This window comes from Myodes glareolus, chromosome 27 (genome assembly GCF_982192425.1).
Source record: "Myodes glareolus chromosome 27, mMyoGla1.1, whole genome shotgun sequence".
Taxonomy (NCBI): Eukaryota; Metazoa; Chordata; class Mammalia; order Rodentia; family Cricetidae; genus Myodes; species Myodes glareolus.
Window position 1 is genome coordinate 40,137,374 of NC_142052.1, and position 18,327 is coordinate 40,155,700.

At 45.1% G+C, this 18,327-nt stretch overlaps 1 protein-coding gene across 4 annotated transcripts in view; it reads right to left on the reverse strand.

The window, feature by feature from the left end:
- The window catches only part of Ankrd44 (ankyrin repeat domain 44), a 239,073-nt gene that overhangs the window by 72,187 nt on the left and 148,559 nt on the right, over nt 1-18,327 (reverse strand). For all 4 annotated transcript variants that reach the window (XM_087902417.1, XM_087902416.1, XM_087902418.1 and 1 more), the window contains exons 9-10: nt 14,158-14,236; nt 3,306-3,420 (exon numbers count right to left, since the gene is read on the reverse strand). In XM_087902417.1, coding sequence (XP_087758543.1) covers nt 3,306-3,420; nt 14,158-14,236 — 194 coding nt within the window. The remainder of the gene's footprint in view (nt 1-3,305; nt 3,421-14,157; nt 14,237-18,327) is intronic.

The window sequence follows — 18,327 nt, forward strand, 5'->3', positions numbered from 1 at the left end:
AACATCTCTGCGCTCTAACAACATCCTCCGGGACCTTTGCTTTTTAAAGATAGAATAAGAGCATATTTGGGTTCACCTGAAGGACAGTGCTTTCATCTGCCGATGCCATATCTCTGTGCTTGCTTTTGCACCTCAGATTACCTTGTGTTTGTTCATCAGAGTTGGTTAAAGACTGTCATGGGCCAGTGTGGAAAACATAGGTTGGCTGTATCTCAATCTAGGGAGGGATGGTTACAATACAAGGACACCGAGATTGTTAAATGAACAAAAGATGGCGTAGTTAGTTAGAATAAGGGCCTGCGCTGTGTGTTGGGTCCATGGCCCCACCACTGCAACACCAGCCTTCTTGTGATAGATGCTGAGCCCTCCAGAGTCAGGACCTCATCCACCACAGCCCTGTAGTGTCGGTGACTTGACCTTGCATAACTGGCGTCACTACCGTGTGTTATCAGACTGGCAATGGGCCACGCATGGGTACACTGGAGCTTCAGATCCAAATCAAAGATGGGGTCTCAGTTCCTACGCCTCACTAGCTCTGTGGCCTTCTACGGTGGAGCTAACCACAGCGCTTACCCTACAGGCGTGCTGTGACCCTTTAGAACGGTGCCTAGCCGAGCTAAGTACTTATGGGGGGTGGGGTTTGCCACTACACTGATGCTAAATTATACAGTTTACATGAAATGAATGTCATTGTCTATGCGCCGAGGTTTTACAGTGTTTAAAACATTCACTGATATGGTAATTTCAAAAGCCCGAGAAGTTTGTAATGCTTATTATTCATGCTAATGTTTATTATTCAAGTGATATAAGGAAAGGAAGTCAACACAGGATCTGAAGTGCTCTCACCACCAGGGCCTGAATAACAGATGCTCATCTCAGGCTTGGTTGACCCCAGCTTCTTCCTCCAAGCCGGTCCGGGTCTTGTAAGACAGGATTCCACATCCCTGCTATGTGTTCTTGTATCCCAGTGGCGGTGCTACTTGCTCTGGTGACAGACTTAGCATGTAGGATGGTCATTGTTTATTTAATCTGGCCCCAAAGAGATCATATATTTCTTGAGAGTGGGGACCTATATAATCCCCAGAACCTGGAGCGGTGGGTAGCAACTAAGATACAATATGCAGAGTATCACAGTCAGTCATCTGGGTAACCATGGTAACTGTGATTCTGCTGTGATGGAGGCTGAATGGAGATTATAACCAGAGAGGTGGAGGACTTGGATAAAATGGATCCTTTTTTAATTCAGGAACATGCGCACAGCACAGCTAACACTGTTGGCCAGCATCCCCTCCTCTGCTCGTCCTCAGCCTCATCCTCCGCCGAAGACCTCATCTTTTCTTCCCGGGACACTTGGAAGAGGCTGCCAAGGGTTTGCAGCCCGCATGGCCTGCAGTCTGGATAGCCTCCAGTCTGGGTGGATATCAGAGGATTTCTCTTATACACAAATGAGACTGTTAGACACACCCCACACCCATTTGAAATTCCTTAACGGCTTCTGAACGCCTCGGATTGAATCCGATTCCTTGGCAGGACATGAGAGATCTTCCTCCTCCTCTCTCTCCTCATTTCTCCTGACCCCTCCATGCGTCCGGCCACCGAGCCCTAGGGCTTCCTTTCAAAACGTCCACGTTTGTGCCCTTGTAGTGGGGGATCCTTTCTTCATGCATCTGCCTTTCTTTCCGTTCCCAACTCCATCCAAATGTCTATCTATTTGTTCTTCTGCTAGGATGCCAGGTTTTCTAGAGATCCAGAGCCAAAGGTCGGCCATGAAGGTCCACAGTAAAAAAACACAAGGCTGCGACCACAGGCCAGCGCCCCAGGAGGGCAGTGGAGTCTAGTTCCACCCAACAGCTGAAGAAGGCAAACCACTGTAACCTCAGAGATATGCCTTCCTTAAGATGCATGTCAAAACCCCTGGCCTGTGATTTTGATAGAGAACATGAACCCACCATGGCTGCCCTGCACCATCTTAATTTTAGCTTATTCTCCACCAAGATTTTTCAATTATATTACACACATTTGACAAATGCAGAATTCCTAATATATGCTTTCTCTCCTGAAAATTCGGTTACGACTACCCACGGCCTCTATGATCAAGGCCAGCTCTGTATTTAAGTGTTTAAGGCATTCTTTAATTTGTCTCTATTACGTAGTATAAGGCAATAAAATAATAGTTAACATTTATTGATAGCTTCTATGTGTTGGGCACTGTTCACAGAGCTTTTCATAATGATTATCATTTTAATAAGCTCTTCTGGTGTATTTAAATAGCTTGCACTCATAGAGACCTTACCAGAGAGCTTTCTTCGTAATTAGGCCATTTAATCTTCCGAAAGAACTTAGAGATAGGTACCAGTGTGATTTCTGTGTTTTAAGGCACAGAGGGATTGGGCAACAGGCTCAAAAAGCACACAGTTCTAAAGTGAAGCCGGTTGAAGTCGAGCCCAGGCTAGCCCAGACAAACCTCGGGAGTATGCCTCTCCATCTCTGATGCTCTCCTCCTCTTGGGGGGCCACTGCCATCTTCTGCTCTGCCTGGACCCTGCTCCAGCCTTCACCCACACTCCACACTCATACCCTCAGGTCTGCCCAAGGCTCATCTTCAGCCTGAAATCTTTTCGAAACCTTCGAGCCACCACCTTGGTGTTTTCTCATTCCTGTCAATATTGCCAGGAAGACATTGACACCAGGCATTTTGCCACGGAAGCCTTGTTTTCCTTTAGAATTCTGATTACTGTCTTTAAGGGCCCTTTGCCTTAAGTGGGACTGGAGAACAACAAAATTATCTCCTTGGAGATGCCAGGCAGGGAACGGCGCATGGAACCCCCTACGAGCCCAGACCCCAGAGAAACGCTTTCCATACTTTTGTGGAATTAAGTGTAAAAGGAACTCAGACCCTCATACTTCCCCGTGTGGCAAACGGACTCAATTGTACCCTGTGACTCTATTTTTAAAAACCGAGCAAAGCCTCTGAGTAAATTTGAGTTCGCCTAGTTACATTTCCCGTTTAACAGCGGACGCCAAAACAAAGGGGCGCGAGAAAGCAGAGTTGGAAGCAAAGCCAAGGTTTCCTCAGCTAAAAAAGGAGAACAGACCTCGTTCTGAGGCAACCGAAACAAACTGGTTCCTCCTTGGCTCTGCCACGGAAGTCCCTTAGTGGACTTCAGAGGTAATCTGTGCTTAGTGAGCACAATGGCACAGATCCACCTTACCCTGGATAAATGGGAGGCCTCCACCGCACGACAGCCTCCCACGGCAGCGCTCCCACACCCGGCAGTTAGCTCACTGCGCTTCCCAGTAACCTACTTGGTTGCATCGGCTCCGCTTGTTATTAAGGTGTTAATCAGAAGCTCGTGGCCGTATCTTGCGGCCACGTGGAGGGGAGTGTTGCCGTCCTTATCCACGCAGTCGATTTCACCTCCTAAAAGAGATTGCGATACAGCATCATGCGAAGCTCCAGGGTGACTGAGGTACCAATATCCTGCCAACCGCTTGGGAATACCAAATATTGATTTCCTTTCTCCTTCAGTGGGCGTCTCTGCTCTACAGGGTAAAATGGCTGTTTATGGGGATGAGTCACTAGCTGAGGCTGTAGCAGGACCACGTCTGCTGACATGGAAGTTTATTAGAAATGGTTTTGAAAAATCTATATTGTCTCCAGAACCGAAAACCTTACAACTATATTCTGGCTCTAACTGGACATAGAAAATACAATTCTGGAGGTTTAGAAAATGACTTCATCACGCAAACCAAACGAGACAGAGCCTTCAGGGAAAGATTTGCGTAGTGTGGTGACCAAGCTTAAAATATGGATGAGGAAAATGAGGAGAAGCATGGGTTAAAAGCCGAGAATGCCTGCATTTGCTAAAGAGATCACGTTCTCACATTGGTTGTCTGCCATCCCTTCCTATATATAACATTCTCATTTTGTCTCATTTATTTTACATGGTTTCCCCCAACGTTTTATTTCCTGTTTCCCTTCCTATGAGTATATGTACAAACGGGTTGGTTCTATTTAGTTATACAAAGAATTCTTTAAAAATAAATTAGATTGTGTGGCATTTCGTGTGTATGCGTTTATCATAAGATCAAAATATTCTCGCACACAAATGCATCCACTTATCTTACTGAAGAAAATGAACACTGGTATAGTTTGTGTACTCTACAGTGCGGATGGCGCTTCCTTCAGCTGCCTTCCAAATGGCTTTACAGGCGTTTACCTGTTTGTGTGGAATCCAAAGACTCTGACTGCCTCCCTTTCATGACTCCTTCTGCACTGTACTTATTTCAAACCCTGCAAGCAAGCCATTAATATCTTTGGAAAGCAAGCCAAATTGTGTAGGATGTCCGACCTCCAGGACTCGTCTGAAGGTTTCCTCATTAGAACCCTACTAAACATATTGGCAAGGCTACTCCTGAGCAGATGGGGACTTCCCATGGTCCTGCCCCAGTATGCATGTGGGGCTGCATTGTTCGGCTGCTGGGTGTGACAATGCTGTATTTATTATGTGCAACAGGCACACGGCTTTAGTGTGGGAAGATGCTGCTGCTGATGGTGGCTGCGTACCAGTGGGACCACTTAATGGTACTGAACTATTAATTCTTTTAAAGATGGCTACCATGGTTTTTTTCCCCTGCTTTATGCATTTCATTTCGATAAAAAAAAAAAAACATTTAAGTACTCAAGATGATGCCTACCAACACATCCTATGGCAAAGAAAGCCTTTGCCCTTTATAATTAGCAAACATTTTGTGTAATGACCCCGTAAGGCTGCATGAATGCTCCGTTTAAGATGCCATTTCCAACAAAACTTCACAATTTCCCTCACACAGGAGGCGCCCTATGCAACGCTACCTAAGTACTGTGCACTTGGGTGTACACGCTTTGATATCCGGTGGTGCATTTGGTTCTGCTTTAAATTTTTAAGTAGGTTCAACCCAATGGGCTTATTCATACGTAAAATATTTATGCGTCACAAATCAAAATTGTATTTTTAAAACCTCTTAGGAGTTATCTCAGTTGGCATAGTGGTTGCCTTGCAAGCGCCAAGACCTGAATTGGTTCCTGGAACCTAAGTAAAAAGTCTTGGCGCAGTGGCATACATTTGCAGTCCCAGCAGGTGCGAAACAGAAACAGGAAGAACCCTGGGGCTCATTGGCTAAGGAGCCTAATTAGCAAGCTCCAGGTGCCCATGAGAAACCCTACCTCGAGAGAACAAGGCAGATGGTTCCTGAGGAATGACATCTGAGGGTGACCTGTTGCCTCTACACATGCAGGCATGCAAGCACACACACACACAATGCACACACATACACACACACGCACATACATACACACACACACACACACACACACACACACACATGCACACACTCTGAATTCTCTTCGCATTCCCCCTTTTCATTCTTGCAGACTTCCTACAAGAAACCATTGTCCTTCGTTTTAGCTTACGCTTCCTGTGTTTCCCTGACAGCGTCTTCGCGGACTACGTCCCAGAACTCTAGTTGAGTGGTCACTTTCTGAGGACAGCTTTAATATCACACAGCTGTGTTGTTTCTCCTGCACAGACAAGCTGGCTTAGCAGACTCGTATCCTATGGATTAGGGGGTAGGCAACATTTTGCGATTGCTGGAAACACTGCGGTGAAGAATTTCATGTGCATGCGTACTTCTTGTGTTTGCTGTTTGCAGATGCAGGTGATTCCTACAAGGGTACTTTCTAGTGTAAGGGCAAATGAGAGTGAGCTTTCGTTGGGTTTTGCCAACTAGCCCTCGGCAGCGCTGTGGAGGGATGCCTCTTCTCCGCACTCCCATAGATCTTTGGAGAATCTGTCCTCTGATGGCTAGAACCAGCGTCCCAGGTGGGGGTTTCATTTGCATTCATCCTATTACTAAGGAAGCCGAGCCTCATCTCCTCCATCAAGGGACGCGTGTTTATCTAATCCTAAGGAAGCCTGTCTCAGGACTTTCGCCCATTGTTCTAAATTTGTGTGTCTGCGTGTGGTCTTTCATGCCTTGGTTTTCAAACGCTCTTTAGACTTCGGAGCATTGTGCATTTATCAGTAATATACGCTACAAATATTTTCCTTCCAGGCTTCCTTTGTCTTCGCCGTTTTATTTATAGCGTTTTTCACTCCGTGGAAAACATAATACATAAGCCTCTTCCTTTATTGTGTCTGGATTGCAAGTAGGAAAGGCTTTCTGCACATTCTGGTCAAAGAAATTAATCCATGGTTTACTAAGCTGGAAAAATGTGTCAGGCTGAGGTAGCTGGTCCATTCGGAGTTTATGTTAGTGGCTGGGATGCAAGTTGTCTGCCTGAATAAATGTTTCTCCAAAGGCCTGAAAAATGAGTCTGAGAAAGAGGCTCAAACAGTTCATAAGGACAAAGTAGACTAATGGTTGCCAGGGTCTGGGGAGGAAGAAGAGTGACCGCTGACGAGAACGAGGTGCCTTTCGAGGTGATAAGGACTTTCCTACAGTTACATGGCGGGGACAGTGGCGTGACCTTAAGAAAACACCCAGATCCACTGAACTGTATGTGCCTTAGATCTCATGTCGACAGTAAAGTCTAATGGACATGGTGGCTCCTGCTGCAATCCCAGGACTAAGGAGGGTAAGTTCAAGGCTATCCTGGGCTACATAGTGAGCTTGAGGCTGGCCTGAGCTACATAGCAAGACCCCATTTCAATTATTTTGATCTGTTAATATATGCATATTGTGACAAGATACAGCACCTAGCGCACATACCTAAACTACAGGCGCATCTGTATTTGCCAAAATAAGAAATGTAAATATGAATGGCTAATGAAGTCGGAAAGATGTACTTGTTCTAAACAATGTATTGTTGACAAAGGTGATCAAATAAAATACAAGAAAAGAAAAAGTCATTCATAAATTTACTAATTATTCAAGATAGTATTAGTATTCTGGAGCACTTCCTTCCATTTTTGTGTGTGCATGTGTGCACTTGTGTATGCATGTGTGCATTTGTGTATGCATGTGTGCCCTTGTGTGTGCATGTGTGCATTTGTGTGTGCACATGTGCATGCTTGTGTGTTCACGTGTGCACTTGTGTGTGCACTTGTGTGTGCACGTGTGCATTTGTGTGTGCATGTGTGCCCTTGTGTGTGCATGTGTGCATTTGTGTGTGCACATGTGCACGCTTGTGTGTTCACGTGTGCACTTGTGTGTACATGTGTGTACTTGTGTGTGCACGTGTGCATTTGTGTGTGCATGTGTGCACTTGTGTGTGCATGTGCATGTATGGATTATATGTGGAATTTCCCATGACTGAGCTCACAAAGAGTAGAAATATTTGTATCTTGCTTTCTCCCTTGATGCTATATTCCGATCACTTCCACACGATATTTTTCCCACTACTGTAACTGTAAATGGCTGTATAATATCTGTAATTGGGAGCATTTACTTAACAGGTCCCCAGTTAATAGACATTAGAGGCTCTTCCCAGATTTTTGCTACTAGGAAAAAAACAAATAAACATCTTTATGAAGACTCTTCACGTTGAAGAGTTACTTCCCTCCAGGAGCAGTTAGGAGCAGAACAGCTGAATTTAAAATCTGCATCTTTTTACGGCTCCTGGACAAGAAGCAGAAAATGGACCTCTGAGAAAGGCTGTGCCAGCTGACATCCTGTGACGTGTTCACAAGCGTGACCTCAGTCTTCCTGGATCTGGGAAGAGCTTGAACTTCCAGGCCAGGGCCCTGTGACTTGTGATAGAACCATTATCAAATCCCCCAATATCTGTACCTCCCTTCACTCCAACGAGCCAATGAATCCTGCTTTTACTCATCCTAATCAATGTAACACCATGGGTTTTTTGGTTTTATTTTTTCAGGAAGTAGTATTTAAAAAAAAACTGGGTAAGTATATTGTTAGAATATGTCAGTCGATAACAACCTTTGCTATAAAATGATTTCCAAAAGTATGTGGCCCTTGTGAAAGAGGCAAAAGCTTCAAAAACTGTGCTCATCACAGATTTGAGGAGCTTCCTCTCTGGAGACTCACGTGTCTAGATCGCCACTTGAAGAATTAGTCTGCCGGCAGCAAGCCTGCGTTTGCGCAGCTGACACCATGCAAGCCTGCGCATGCGCAGCTGACACCATGCAAGCCTGCGCTTGCGCAGCTGACACCATGCAAGCCTGCGCATGCGCAGCTGACACCATGCAAGCCTGCGCTTGCGCAGCTGACACCATGCAAGCCTGCGCATGCGCAGCTGACAACATGCCACCTTTGACCATGGCAGAGAAATATCAGTGACCGCCAAAATCCAAACATTGATCTTTACTCAAATCTGTGTATCTTTGGCATGGCGCTCATTTTAAGAATGAGTTATTCAAACAAACACACCATGATCATTCTTGTAAAAGTAATAATTGGGTATCTTTCTGTGTATAAACACATAGAAAATTTCAAAATGTTAACCAAATTGCCCAGAGAAGTTCTGATTCAATGAGTTCATTTTAGTTAGCAATGAGTATATAGTTACTTCATAATAATAAAAATGGTGAAGCTATTTATTGTGATCATTTAGGTAGTAGAGGGATATCTCACGATGACCCAAGTTCAGAAGTTTCTATTCAGATGAATTCACTTTTATGACCTGGTTGCATTTTTGGCAGCCATTGGCCTCCATGGTTACCCCAGCATAGTCCAGGGCATGTGTATCTAACAACCTGAGCGGTGGTCTCCCTGGAAGGGGTCAACCATGGAACTGATTTAGGGAAAGGGGGCAGAAGATCCATAGACTTCAGAGATGTCTTTGTCCTGACACCACTACATAGCCACACATCCGTCCCAGCTGAGAGCCACCAAAGGTTTCTGAAGACATGCTGGGGCCTAGGTTTGCCCGCCTCAAATAAGACAAAATTTGAGGGGAGAAAGTTGAGAGAGGGCAAAAATATCAACAAGGGTAGAAAACCACTGCAGTCTGAGTCTAAAATAGCTCCCACGGATGCTGTCGTTTTATGCTTGTTTAAAGTTACCTAAGAATAGCTTCTGTATGTGTATCCTTCTGCTGTCATTTAAAACGTATTTTAGGGGAACACCATAACAATAGAAAAATCAGAGCGCCTTTGCATTTGCATCTGAAAATAAGTGTCTGCTAAAGCAAATCCTCTGGGTGAGTGAGTTCTTATTTTATCAGCGCTCTACAGACATATTTCCATTTCCACCTGGAAACATTGAAGCCCAGAGTTTACATCAAATGCCTTTACCGTTCACCTGAAGATTGCCAGTCAGGTGCGGCAAACTGATCATTACTAATCGGTGAGTGAAATAAGCATCCATCACGTTGACGGCACGCACGGCACGCTCAGAGGGACAATCAGCATTCACCTGAAATGAGCTTGTTGTTGCCCCAACTAGAATGGTCACCTTGCATCGCTTCAGAAGGGCCGTGAGCCAAGGGTCAAGAGTCAGACTGAGTCATCGCAAGCTAGTGCTTTTAGCAGTTTTCCAAATAAAGAGAGCTTGGACCGGAAGAGTCGAAGGCAATAATATCAGTTCTGAACTTTGTAACTCGCTGGACCGTATCCGAGGCAGCTGCCTCGTGCCAAGAGCTGGATCGGATGCCTCTGATTGCACACAGCGTCATCTTCCCGCCCCCATCCTTCTATTGCTGTAGCTTTGTAACAACAAACAACGCCATTGGAGCCTAAGCACACTTCGGTTTTTAAACTGGAAAAGAAAAAGTTGTGGGTTTTTATTTTGTGTGTGTTTCTGTTTTTTTCACTTGCTTGCTTTAGTGATTGCCTTCCCACAGCTGAAGGATGCTGGAGGAACCAGGTTTTCTTGTAGATTTAGTAAGCCTGGCCGGAGAGGAGAACAGAAAAATGTTCTACAGAGGCCAAACATCTAACGGAACAAACAAAAAAACAAAAGACGCTCCCCGGTGCATGGTCAACTGTGTCCTCTTAGGGTGGTGTTCTCCGGAACACAGAGCACTTATGTGGGTCAGGACAAGCTCTAGAGACTGACACCCGTCCTCTGGGGAATCAGGGTCTCGGCCAAAGCAGATTTTTCCATAAGCAAGAGAATAAACAGGAAGAAAGAAAAGAACTTCCTCTGCTCCCTAAGAACATTTTTTTAAGGCCCAAAAAGGTCAAACGGAAGAACTGACAGTTCTTGGGCATGTAATGAAGGCAGAAAGTCAACACCAAGTTGTCCATCTACGGAGACAACTCTAGCCCAAACTCTGTGCTTCTTAGACTGGACTGAATTCAAGTCGAAAAGACAAATTTTGAACCCCACCATCGCTCTGGGGAGATGTAAGTGGAGATGGTGCCTGGCAGGCTCCTCGATAATGCTAGGCCTTGCGGGCTGCTCAGAAAGCCCAACACGCGACCACTGCTCTGCCTCACTCGCGACCACTGCTCTCCCTCACTCGCGACCACTGCTCTCCCTCACTCGCGACCACTGCTCTCCCTCACTCGCGACCACTGCTCTCCCTCACTCGCGACCACTGCTCTCCCTCACTCGCGACCACTGCTCTCCCTCACTCGCGACCACTGCTCTCCCTCACTCGCGACCACTGCTCTCCCTCACTCGCGACCACTGCTCTGCCTCACTCGCGACCACTGCTCTCCCTCACTCGCGACCACTGCTCTCCCTCACTCGCGACCACTGCTCTCCCTCACTCGCGACCACTGCTCTCCCTCACTCGCGACCACTGCTCTGCCTCACTCGCGACCACTGCTCTCCCTCACTCTCTTTGTCTCTGAAGTTGATCAAGCTCCTCCTGGGATGGCAGGAAGGAATCGGAATCATACGGGGTGTCTGGCTGAGAGCCTGGCTCGGCATGAACACCCAGCTGTATCATTAAAGGCACTAACCTCTGTTACAGCCACCGCGTCTCATCAGTTCAGGCCCGGGAAGCCTAGCCCACCCATTAAGTTGATGCCAGCCAGTCAATGGAGGGGTAAGCTATGAAACCAAGGGCTCTGAAACATAGAAGCTGAGACTCGCAGCCCTTTTCTCGCTTTGAAAGGCAGCAGATTCCAAGTTTGACTGATGGGGAATCAGGCAGCCGACGGCTCCTAGGAGTGCTCCCTTCACAGGACCATGGGAGAGGGAGGCTAGGCTGTACTAGAGCGGGGGTACGGGGAGAGGAAAGTGTGGTCTGGCAGAGGGACAGACTAGTGAAAAAGCAGCTCATAAGTTGAAAAAAATGTTCTCAGGGCTGAAGAGCTGGCTCAGTAGCTAAGGACACTTACTGTTCTTGCAGAGGACCGGCATCTACATGTCTGCTCACAACCACCTGTCAAGCTGCTTCCTGGGAACCTGGTACCCTCTTTTGGTCTCTGTGGGCCTCGGGCACATGCATGGTACACACATACACACACACACACACACACACACACATATATATATATAAATACAAACACATACACACACATACATGTATATACACACACGCATATACACACATATATATAAATATACGCACGTGCATAAATATACATATACAAATACACACACATATAAAAACACACACATATATATAAATACACACATATATGCACACACATATATATAAATACATACACATATATGTATACATGCAGGCAAAACATTCATACACACAGTGTTTTAGCTCTCCTGTCATGTGTCTACCCGAACATTGCCTTAATGAGAGATAAAACTTTTGTTTCCTATAACTAAAACCCACTGATTAAACTCACACCAAAAAAAAAAAAAACACAAAAATTCAAGGGGCTGAGGAGATGGTTCAGTGAGTAAAAGCCTTGGCTCTGTAAGCACAGGACTTCAGTTCAAATCCCCAGCGCCCACATAAAGAACTGGGCGTGGCCATCCGTGCACATAACCCCGGCGCTGGGAGGGAGAGATGGGCAGAACCAAGAGCTTGCTGGCCACCTTAGCGGCCACCCCACGCTGCTCTGTGAGGGACCCTGCCTCAAAGCCTAAGCCAGAGCCAGAAGCAAGATACCAAAAATGAGCTCTGGCCTCTGCATGAGCTTTCTCAGGTGTTCACACATATGTTCTCATATGTGCACCATACACACAACACACAATGCATAGTGCACATGCCAAAAAGAATATGCTAAGTGTATAGTTTTAATTTAAACCTTATCTGTTTTGAGGGAGACAGACACTTTCTGAAAAGTTTATGAGAAATGCAGTAGGTTAAGAAGAGACCTCGAAGGGACGGGCCTTTATTTATTTCCACCAAAATGGACGCCCATGGCTCGTACTACAGGTCAGAATAACGGGTGTCCCAGCGAGTCTGCCTCCTTTGACTCGCTGGGAGCTTGCTCAGGCCTCTTTTCTCACACAGCTTCATTCCACTTCACACAGCATAGTTATACAGTCAGGTTATAACCTGCCTCACTGGGGATAGTTTATTTCCTAAGCATTGTCAGTGACTGGTTTTCTATAGAGATGTCAGATCACATAAATATGTGTGTATGTGTGTGTGTGTATCTGTGTGTATGTGTGTATCTGTGTGTGTGTCTGTGTGTGTGTATCTGTGTGTGTGTGTCTGTGTGTGTGTGTCTGTGTGTGTGTATCTGTGTATGTTTATGTGTGTATGTGTGTGTGTGTCTGTGTGTCTGTGTGTGTGTGCATTTGTGTGTGTGTGTCTGTGTGTGTGTATCTGTGTGTGTATGTGTGTATGTGTGTGTGTGTCTGTGTGTGTGTATCTGTGTGTGTGTCTGTGTGTGTGTGTATCTGTGTGTGTGTGTCTGTGTGTGTATCTGTGTGTATGTGTGTATGTGTGTGTGTGTCTGTGTGTGTGTATGTGTGTATGTGTGTGTGTCTGTGTGTCTGTGTGTCTGTGTGTCTGTGTGTGTGTGTATGCTTTTTTGACTTGAGTACCTAGGCTATAACTCACTAACTTTCCATTGTGCCCAAGATTCTTACAGCTGCAAATAAAAAAAAATCTAAGAAAAGTTGCTCCCATTAGAATTTTTGAGAATTGGAAGGTTGGAGTCTACTAAATTGACCACAAATGTCAGCTGGATGCCCGGACCAAACCTGGTTTTTGTTATTCTTGTCTTCAGATTGTCTCTAAGGCTGGCTAAGATCATCTAAGTTGTCACAGTTAGCCCGCTCACTGTAGTGGCACTTCGTTTGTATTTTAATAAATAAACTCGCCTGAGATCAGAGAGCAAAACAGCCCCACTGGTCAGCTTTACAGACCAGGCAGCGGTGACCACGCACCTTAAATCCCAGTAGCCACACTAGCTGCCATAGAAATGGGGCGGTGCACGCCTTTAACCCCAGCATTAGAGAGGAATATAAGACAGGAGGAGATAGCGCTCAGTCTCAGTCTCATTCGGAGATTCCTGGAGCAAGATCACCATTTTGGACTGAGGTAGAAGTAAGAACCAGGGGCTGGCTGTTTTGCTCTGAGTTTTTATTCATTGTGCTTCAGCTCACAGGTGCCAACCGTGACCCTCAGGCTAACATGAGCTATGACGTGTAAAAAGACTTCAGGGACTTTGGCCTCCAAGACAGCCCAGTGCTCTTCGAGTACACTGTTGTTGAGAATCTGGAAAATTACTATGTCACATGTTACTTTGCTACATGGTACTGTTTACATGCTACTGGGCTACATGGTACTGTGTTACATGGTACTGTGCTACATGGTACTGTTTACATGGTACTATTACATGTACTGTATTACATGGCACTGTGTTACGTGTTGCTGTGTTACTTTACCATGTTACATGTTACTGTGCTACATGGTACTATGTTACATGGTACTGTGTTACATGGCTTTCCCAGCTCTCTCTTGAGCCTGTGGTCTCACCACAAACTTTACCTGCTTACACCCCGAGTCACCCCACTTCTTTCGACCTTTGTCCAGGTGGTTTAATGAGCTTAAACTTGGGGAACCTTAGTGGGTTCAGCAATCTAAAAATAACTCAGACCAGCTGTTATCAGTGTAAATTACGGAGGCTGAGCTTCATGAAAAGGGAAAAGCTGCAGTATTTTAAAACTGTTCATCTCTGGCCACAGCCACTCACACCATGTTCTCACCAAATGACTACAACAGGGTTTACAATCTCCCCGCGACTGGAGGAACCACACACAGCATCAATTTTCACATAGTCGGTTAAATCCAATTCAGACTATCCGAGCAAACTGTTAAAGCTCATCGAAGAATACCCCTTACCATTCTGGATGAGGGTCTGTGACCGCGTGAACCTTCCGTGGACAGCCGTCATGTGCAGGGGGCTTTTGCCGTCCTTACTCTACAAAACAAGAAAGGGGAAACAAAGGAGCTATGAGTCAGCATCGTCGGCCTAGGATATCACTCTGAAAGCCACTTCCAATGACCTTGGGATCACAATTTCAATTTTTTTGTTTTAAAAGTGTGGTCAACATGGGCTGGAGAGATAACTCAGCAGTTAAGAGCACTGGCTGCTCTCCCAGAGGACCTGAGTTCAATTCCCAGAACCCACATGGCGGCTCACAACCATCTGTAATGAGATCTGGTGTCCTCTTCTGGCATGCAGGCAGAATACTGCATACATAATAAATAATTTTTTCCAAAAAAATGTATGGTCAATAATTACAAGGAAGAACTAGTTCTGAGATAACAAGATAAAGATCCTAAGAGGAAAAGGATCCTGGGAGGACTGGGACACACTGTCTTTTGGGTGTAACAGGACTGATGCCCTCAGGAACTCAGCAGGTAACCGTTGCCTCCACAAGATCAGCCCAGTCTACATTTCAACATGGTCCAACATGGATGGGGGCGGGGCTCATGAGCCCTCACCCCTAACTGTGGAGCTGTTGATCACCGATGGCTGCTAATGGAAGGAGAGTCTGGCTTATTGAGGGGTGTGGTCCCTGGTAGGCTGACCTTGCTCCCGTGAATGGCCTCACACCCATGCATATATGGTGGGGATGGCAATCTGATCTCGAGAGGGAGCAGTAAAGTTTGATCAAAATACATTGTATACATAAATGAAATTCACAAAGAATAAAAATATTATATATACAAAGATGCAATATATGAGACCTCCCCGGTGACTGTGCAACATCATAGCCTTAAATTTTAAAATGTTTATTTATTATTTCTATTATTACATGTATGTGTGTGTGTGTGTGTGTACGTGTGTGTGTTCAACGGTGGGAAGAGGGGACAGGGACATGTACATATGGAAACCAGAGGCTAGCTTCACAGAGTACATTCTCTCCTTCCAGCTACATGTGGGTTCCAGGGATCAAACGCAGGTCACAGGCGTGCACAAACACAGGACGCAGGCGTGCACAAACACAGGACACAGGCTGGCACTTCCAGAGCCTTTACCTGCTAAGCCATCTTTCCAGCCTCCTTTTCTTTCAATTAAAAAAAAAATTCACAGCACATTTTCAAAACCCTTAGGGAAGTGATCATTCAAAATGCTTTCTCCTCCCTTGTCATCAGCTCACAAAGGACATCTTGGTGTGCTCCTTGCCTTCTAGAAAGATAAGTGACCTGCGAATTAGCAAGGATCTGTTTGAACTGGAGCTGACTGAATTGATGTAACTCTCAAAAGTAAGGGGAAAACCCTGCACCATTCCCTCCATCTCAGGTTAGTAGACAGTGAATGTGTGCTGGATTTACACGTTTTACTTATGATAAAAACAGATCACGAAACGTCCTAAAACAGGCTAAGACAGAACATAGAAAATGTTCAGAACTTATCTACTGTGCTTATCATACCAAAGATCAGACTCCCGCACAGTTAATTAAGAAATAAAAATACATCTGAAAGACCCTATCATGATTCTAGGGCAAAGGCATCTTCAGAAGTACAGGTACGTGTAGCTTACCCACAACTCCCAACAGCTCCAGAGAGCATTCTTAACCTCGATTACATGGGCCTGTTCGGATTCAGTAGGAACTATGCCCCGGAGCTTGAATGCGGCTCCTTTTCTGGGCTACAAGGCGCAGTGTGAAACCCTGAAGGTGTGGTGTGATTGCAGCAGCATGCAGATAAACAACAGAGAGGCTGCAGTGAATGGTTGCCAAACTGTGATGTTCGGTATGGGGAAGGAATTGGTTAAAGTAATTTTAAATTGATGGTAGGTTGGAACTCATGGTGAGGAGTGGCCATATCTTCGTTCAAGTGTGGATTTTCAATTTTATGACATTTTAATTAATTTATTTAATGTGTGTGTGGGGGGATGCCTAGGCTACCATGGACAGAGGGGGGTCAGAGGATAACTTGAGGGAATCAGTGTTCATCTTCTATCATGTGGTACTCAAAGTTCTAACTCAGGTCAACAGGCTTTGTGGCAGAAGCTTCTACTTGTTGAACCAACCTGCTGGCCCTTGAGTATTTTTAAAACTTGTATCGCTGTGATTTTTCTAAATATTAGTAGAAATGTTTCTTCAAGTCTGAGGTTAAAAAAAACAAAGGGTCACATATGAATTTTCAATCTTAGATTAAAAACTAAGCATTTATGCTTTAAAATGGCTTCGCTTTTAAAACCCTAATTGAATAACCACTAAATAAGTATCTCTTAGAGGACCCAGGTCCACCCATATCCAAGGTGCTGATTGGTTATACAAATTCTGCAAACTAGCTCACACCTACTGAATCTGAACAGGGCAAGGGCTTCATCTCCAGCTTGCACAGTACACATAAAGGTAAGAGTCATGCTTTAGACTGTGGGTTGTTCTGTTTTCATTTTGTTTTGGCAGAAAGAATTTTATGATATCCTGCAAGTATTCCTTTGAAAAGAGGAACGAAGTTACACAAAGTCTATGCCAAAGGAAGCGCTAATCACCGTGATAACTACATCCTAGTTGAAAAAAAAAAACTACAGTTAAAATTTTCTTCCATAGATGAGAGGGAAAATAATAGAAACCACATAATATGATTATAGCCGGAATCAGAAAATATTGAGAAAAAACCAGAGACTTGGTTCCAGCATTTGCTCTTAAGTTTAATATAAAAACACAAGTAATTATGATTTAATTAAATGTATACGAAGCTATAAATACTCCGGTGTTTAGGAAATACCTTGGTCAATATTGAAGTAAGAGCCTTCCCATACCTGGAAATGAGGTTAATGGCTCTACCAAGGCCCACTCACTGAGGGGGGGGCTGTATGGATTGCAGCTGTGAGCCAAGGCGGAGGCGGCAGTCTCTAGTGTATGGACGGCAAAGCCAGCCCTGCATGGAAGACGGTAATCACATTCTGTTCCTTGGGAGTATGTGGGTCTCTAGTAAAGGGACAAATAAGGAGAGAACACCCCAGACGGTAAAAGGCAAAGATGGGCTGTTTGGGGCAGACGATGCATGTTTCAGATCTACCTGGGCGGACTTTGGCCTTTGTCCACCTACTAATATGATCAGGCAATCTCCAGTTGTCCTTAGTCTCATGATTGCCATCGGGGTGGCTTGGCTTACGCGGTATGGATGTAAAGGGTGCTCACTGTTTCAAAAAATAAAAATAAAAAAAAAACACTGAAGACTAATGACATCCAAAGGACAATGCTCTTTTGTTAGTCTTTAAAATTTAGAACTCAATCAGCTGAAACTAGAACTCTGTTGCACTTCATGTTCTGCCTGAAAAATTCTTCGCCCTGGCACCTGACTGCTGCTACTGTCCCCGGAACCTGGGACAAGGGTGGCGTTGCCTATGTACGCGGGAGATTGTCCTCAGTCCTGTTTGTCCTGTTGTTTGCTTTTATGGGGGAAAATACTTTTCTTAATTCCTAGTCTCCCCCAACTTCCTGGGTATGTTTCCCCATCAGATTTAAGGCTTTGGCAGCTTTATTTTTGAGAATCTACTTCATTAAAGGAGGAGTCTTTTAAGTACGGTCGAGCCCTGAGTCATAAAGGAAAGCTAGTGAGAATTAAGGTTACTTTTTGACAAACACTAAGGCTTTTGCAGGGGAGAATCCAACCTTGTCCTTGAACTAAGCAGAACGTATAGATCGTCTTGAGCATCACGTTCATCTTTTCTTCTATTCCTAAGGTCTTGTTTGCTCATCTCCCAACACCCCCCACCCCCAAAGCCTCCTCCCTAAATGGCATTGCTACTCCTTAGAGACAGGGTATGGTACATCCTAAAGTTACAGGAATTGGTGATCTATGTATCATGTATCCCTGGGCAGGAAGGTTGCTATGGGATCATGCTAAGCCAGGATAGGGGTATGTTGGGATATAAACTCAGGTACCCAGGAAGGATTCCTAAGTCAATGGAAGAGTATCTCAAAGCGGGTTGGGAAAATCCGTCTGTAATTCTGGGCATCAGACGCACTAAGAGCACTAGGAGGCATTTTCAGAGGATGGGGAGCCCCAGGCAGCCCGTAAATCAATTCAGTGGAGGGTTGCCAAGA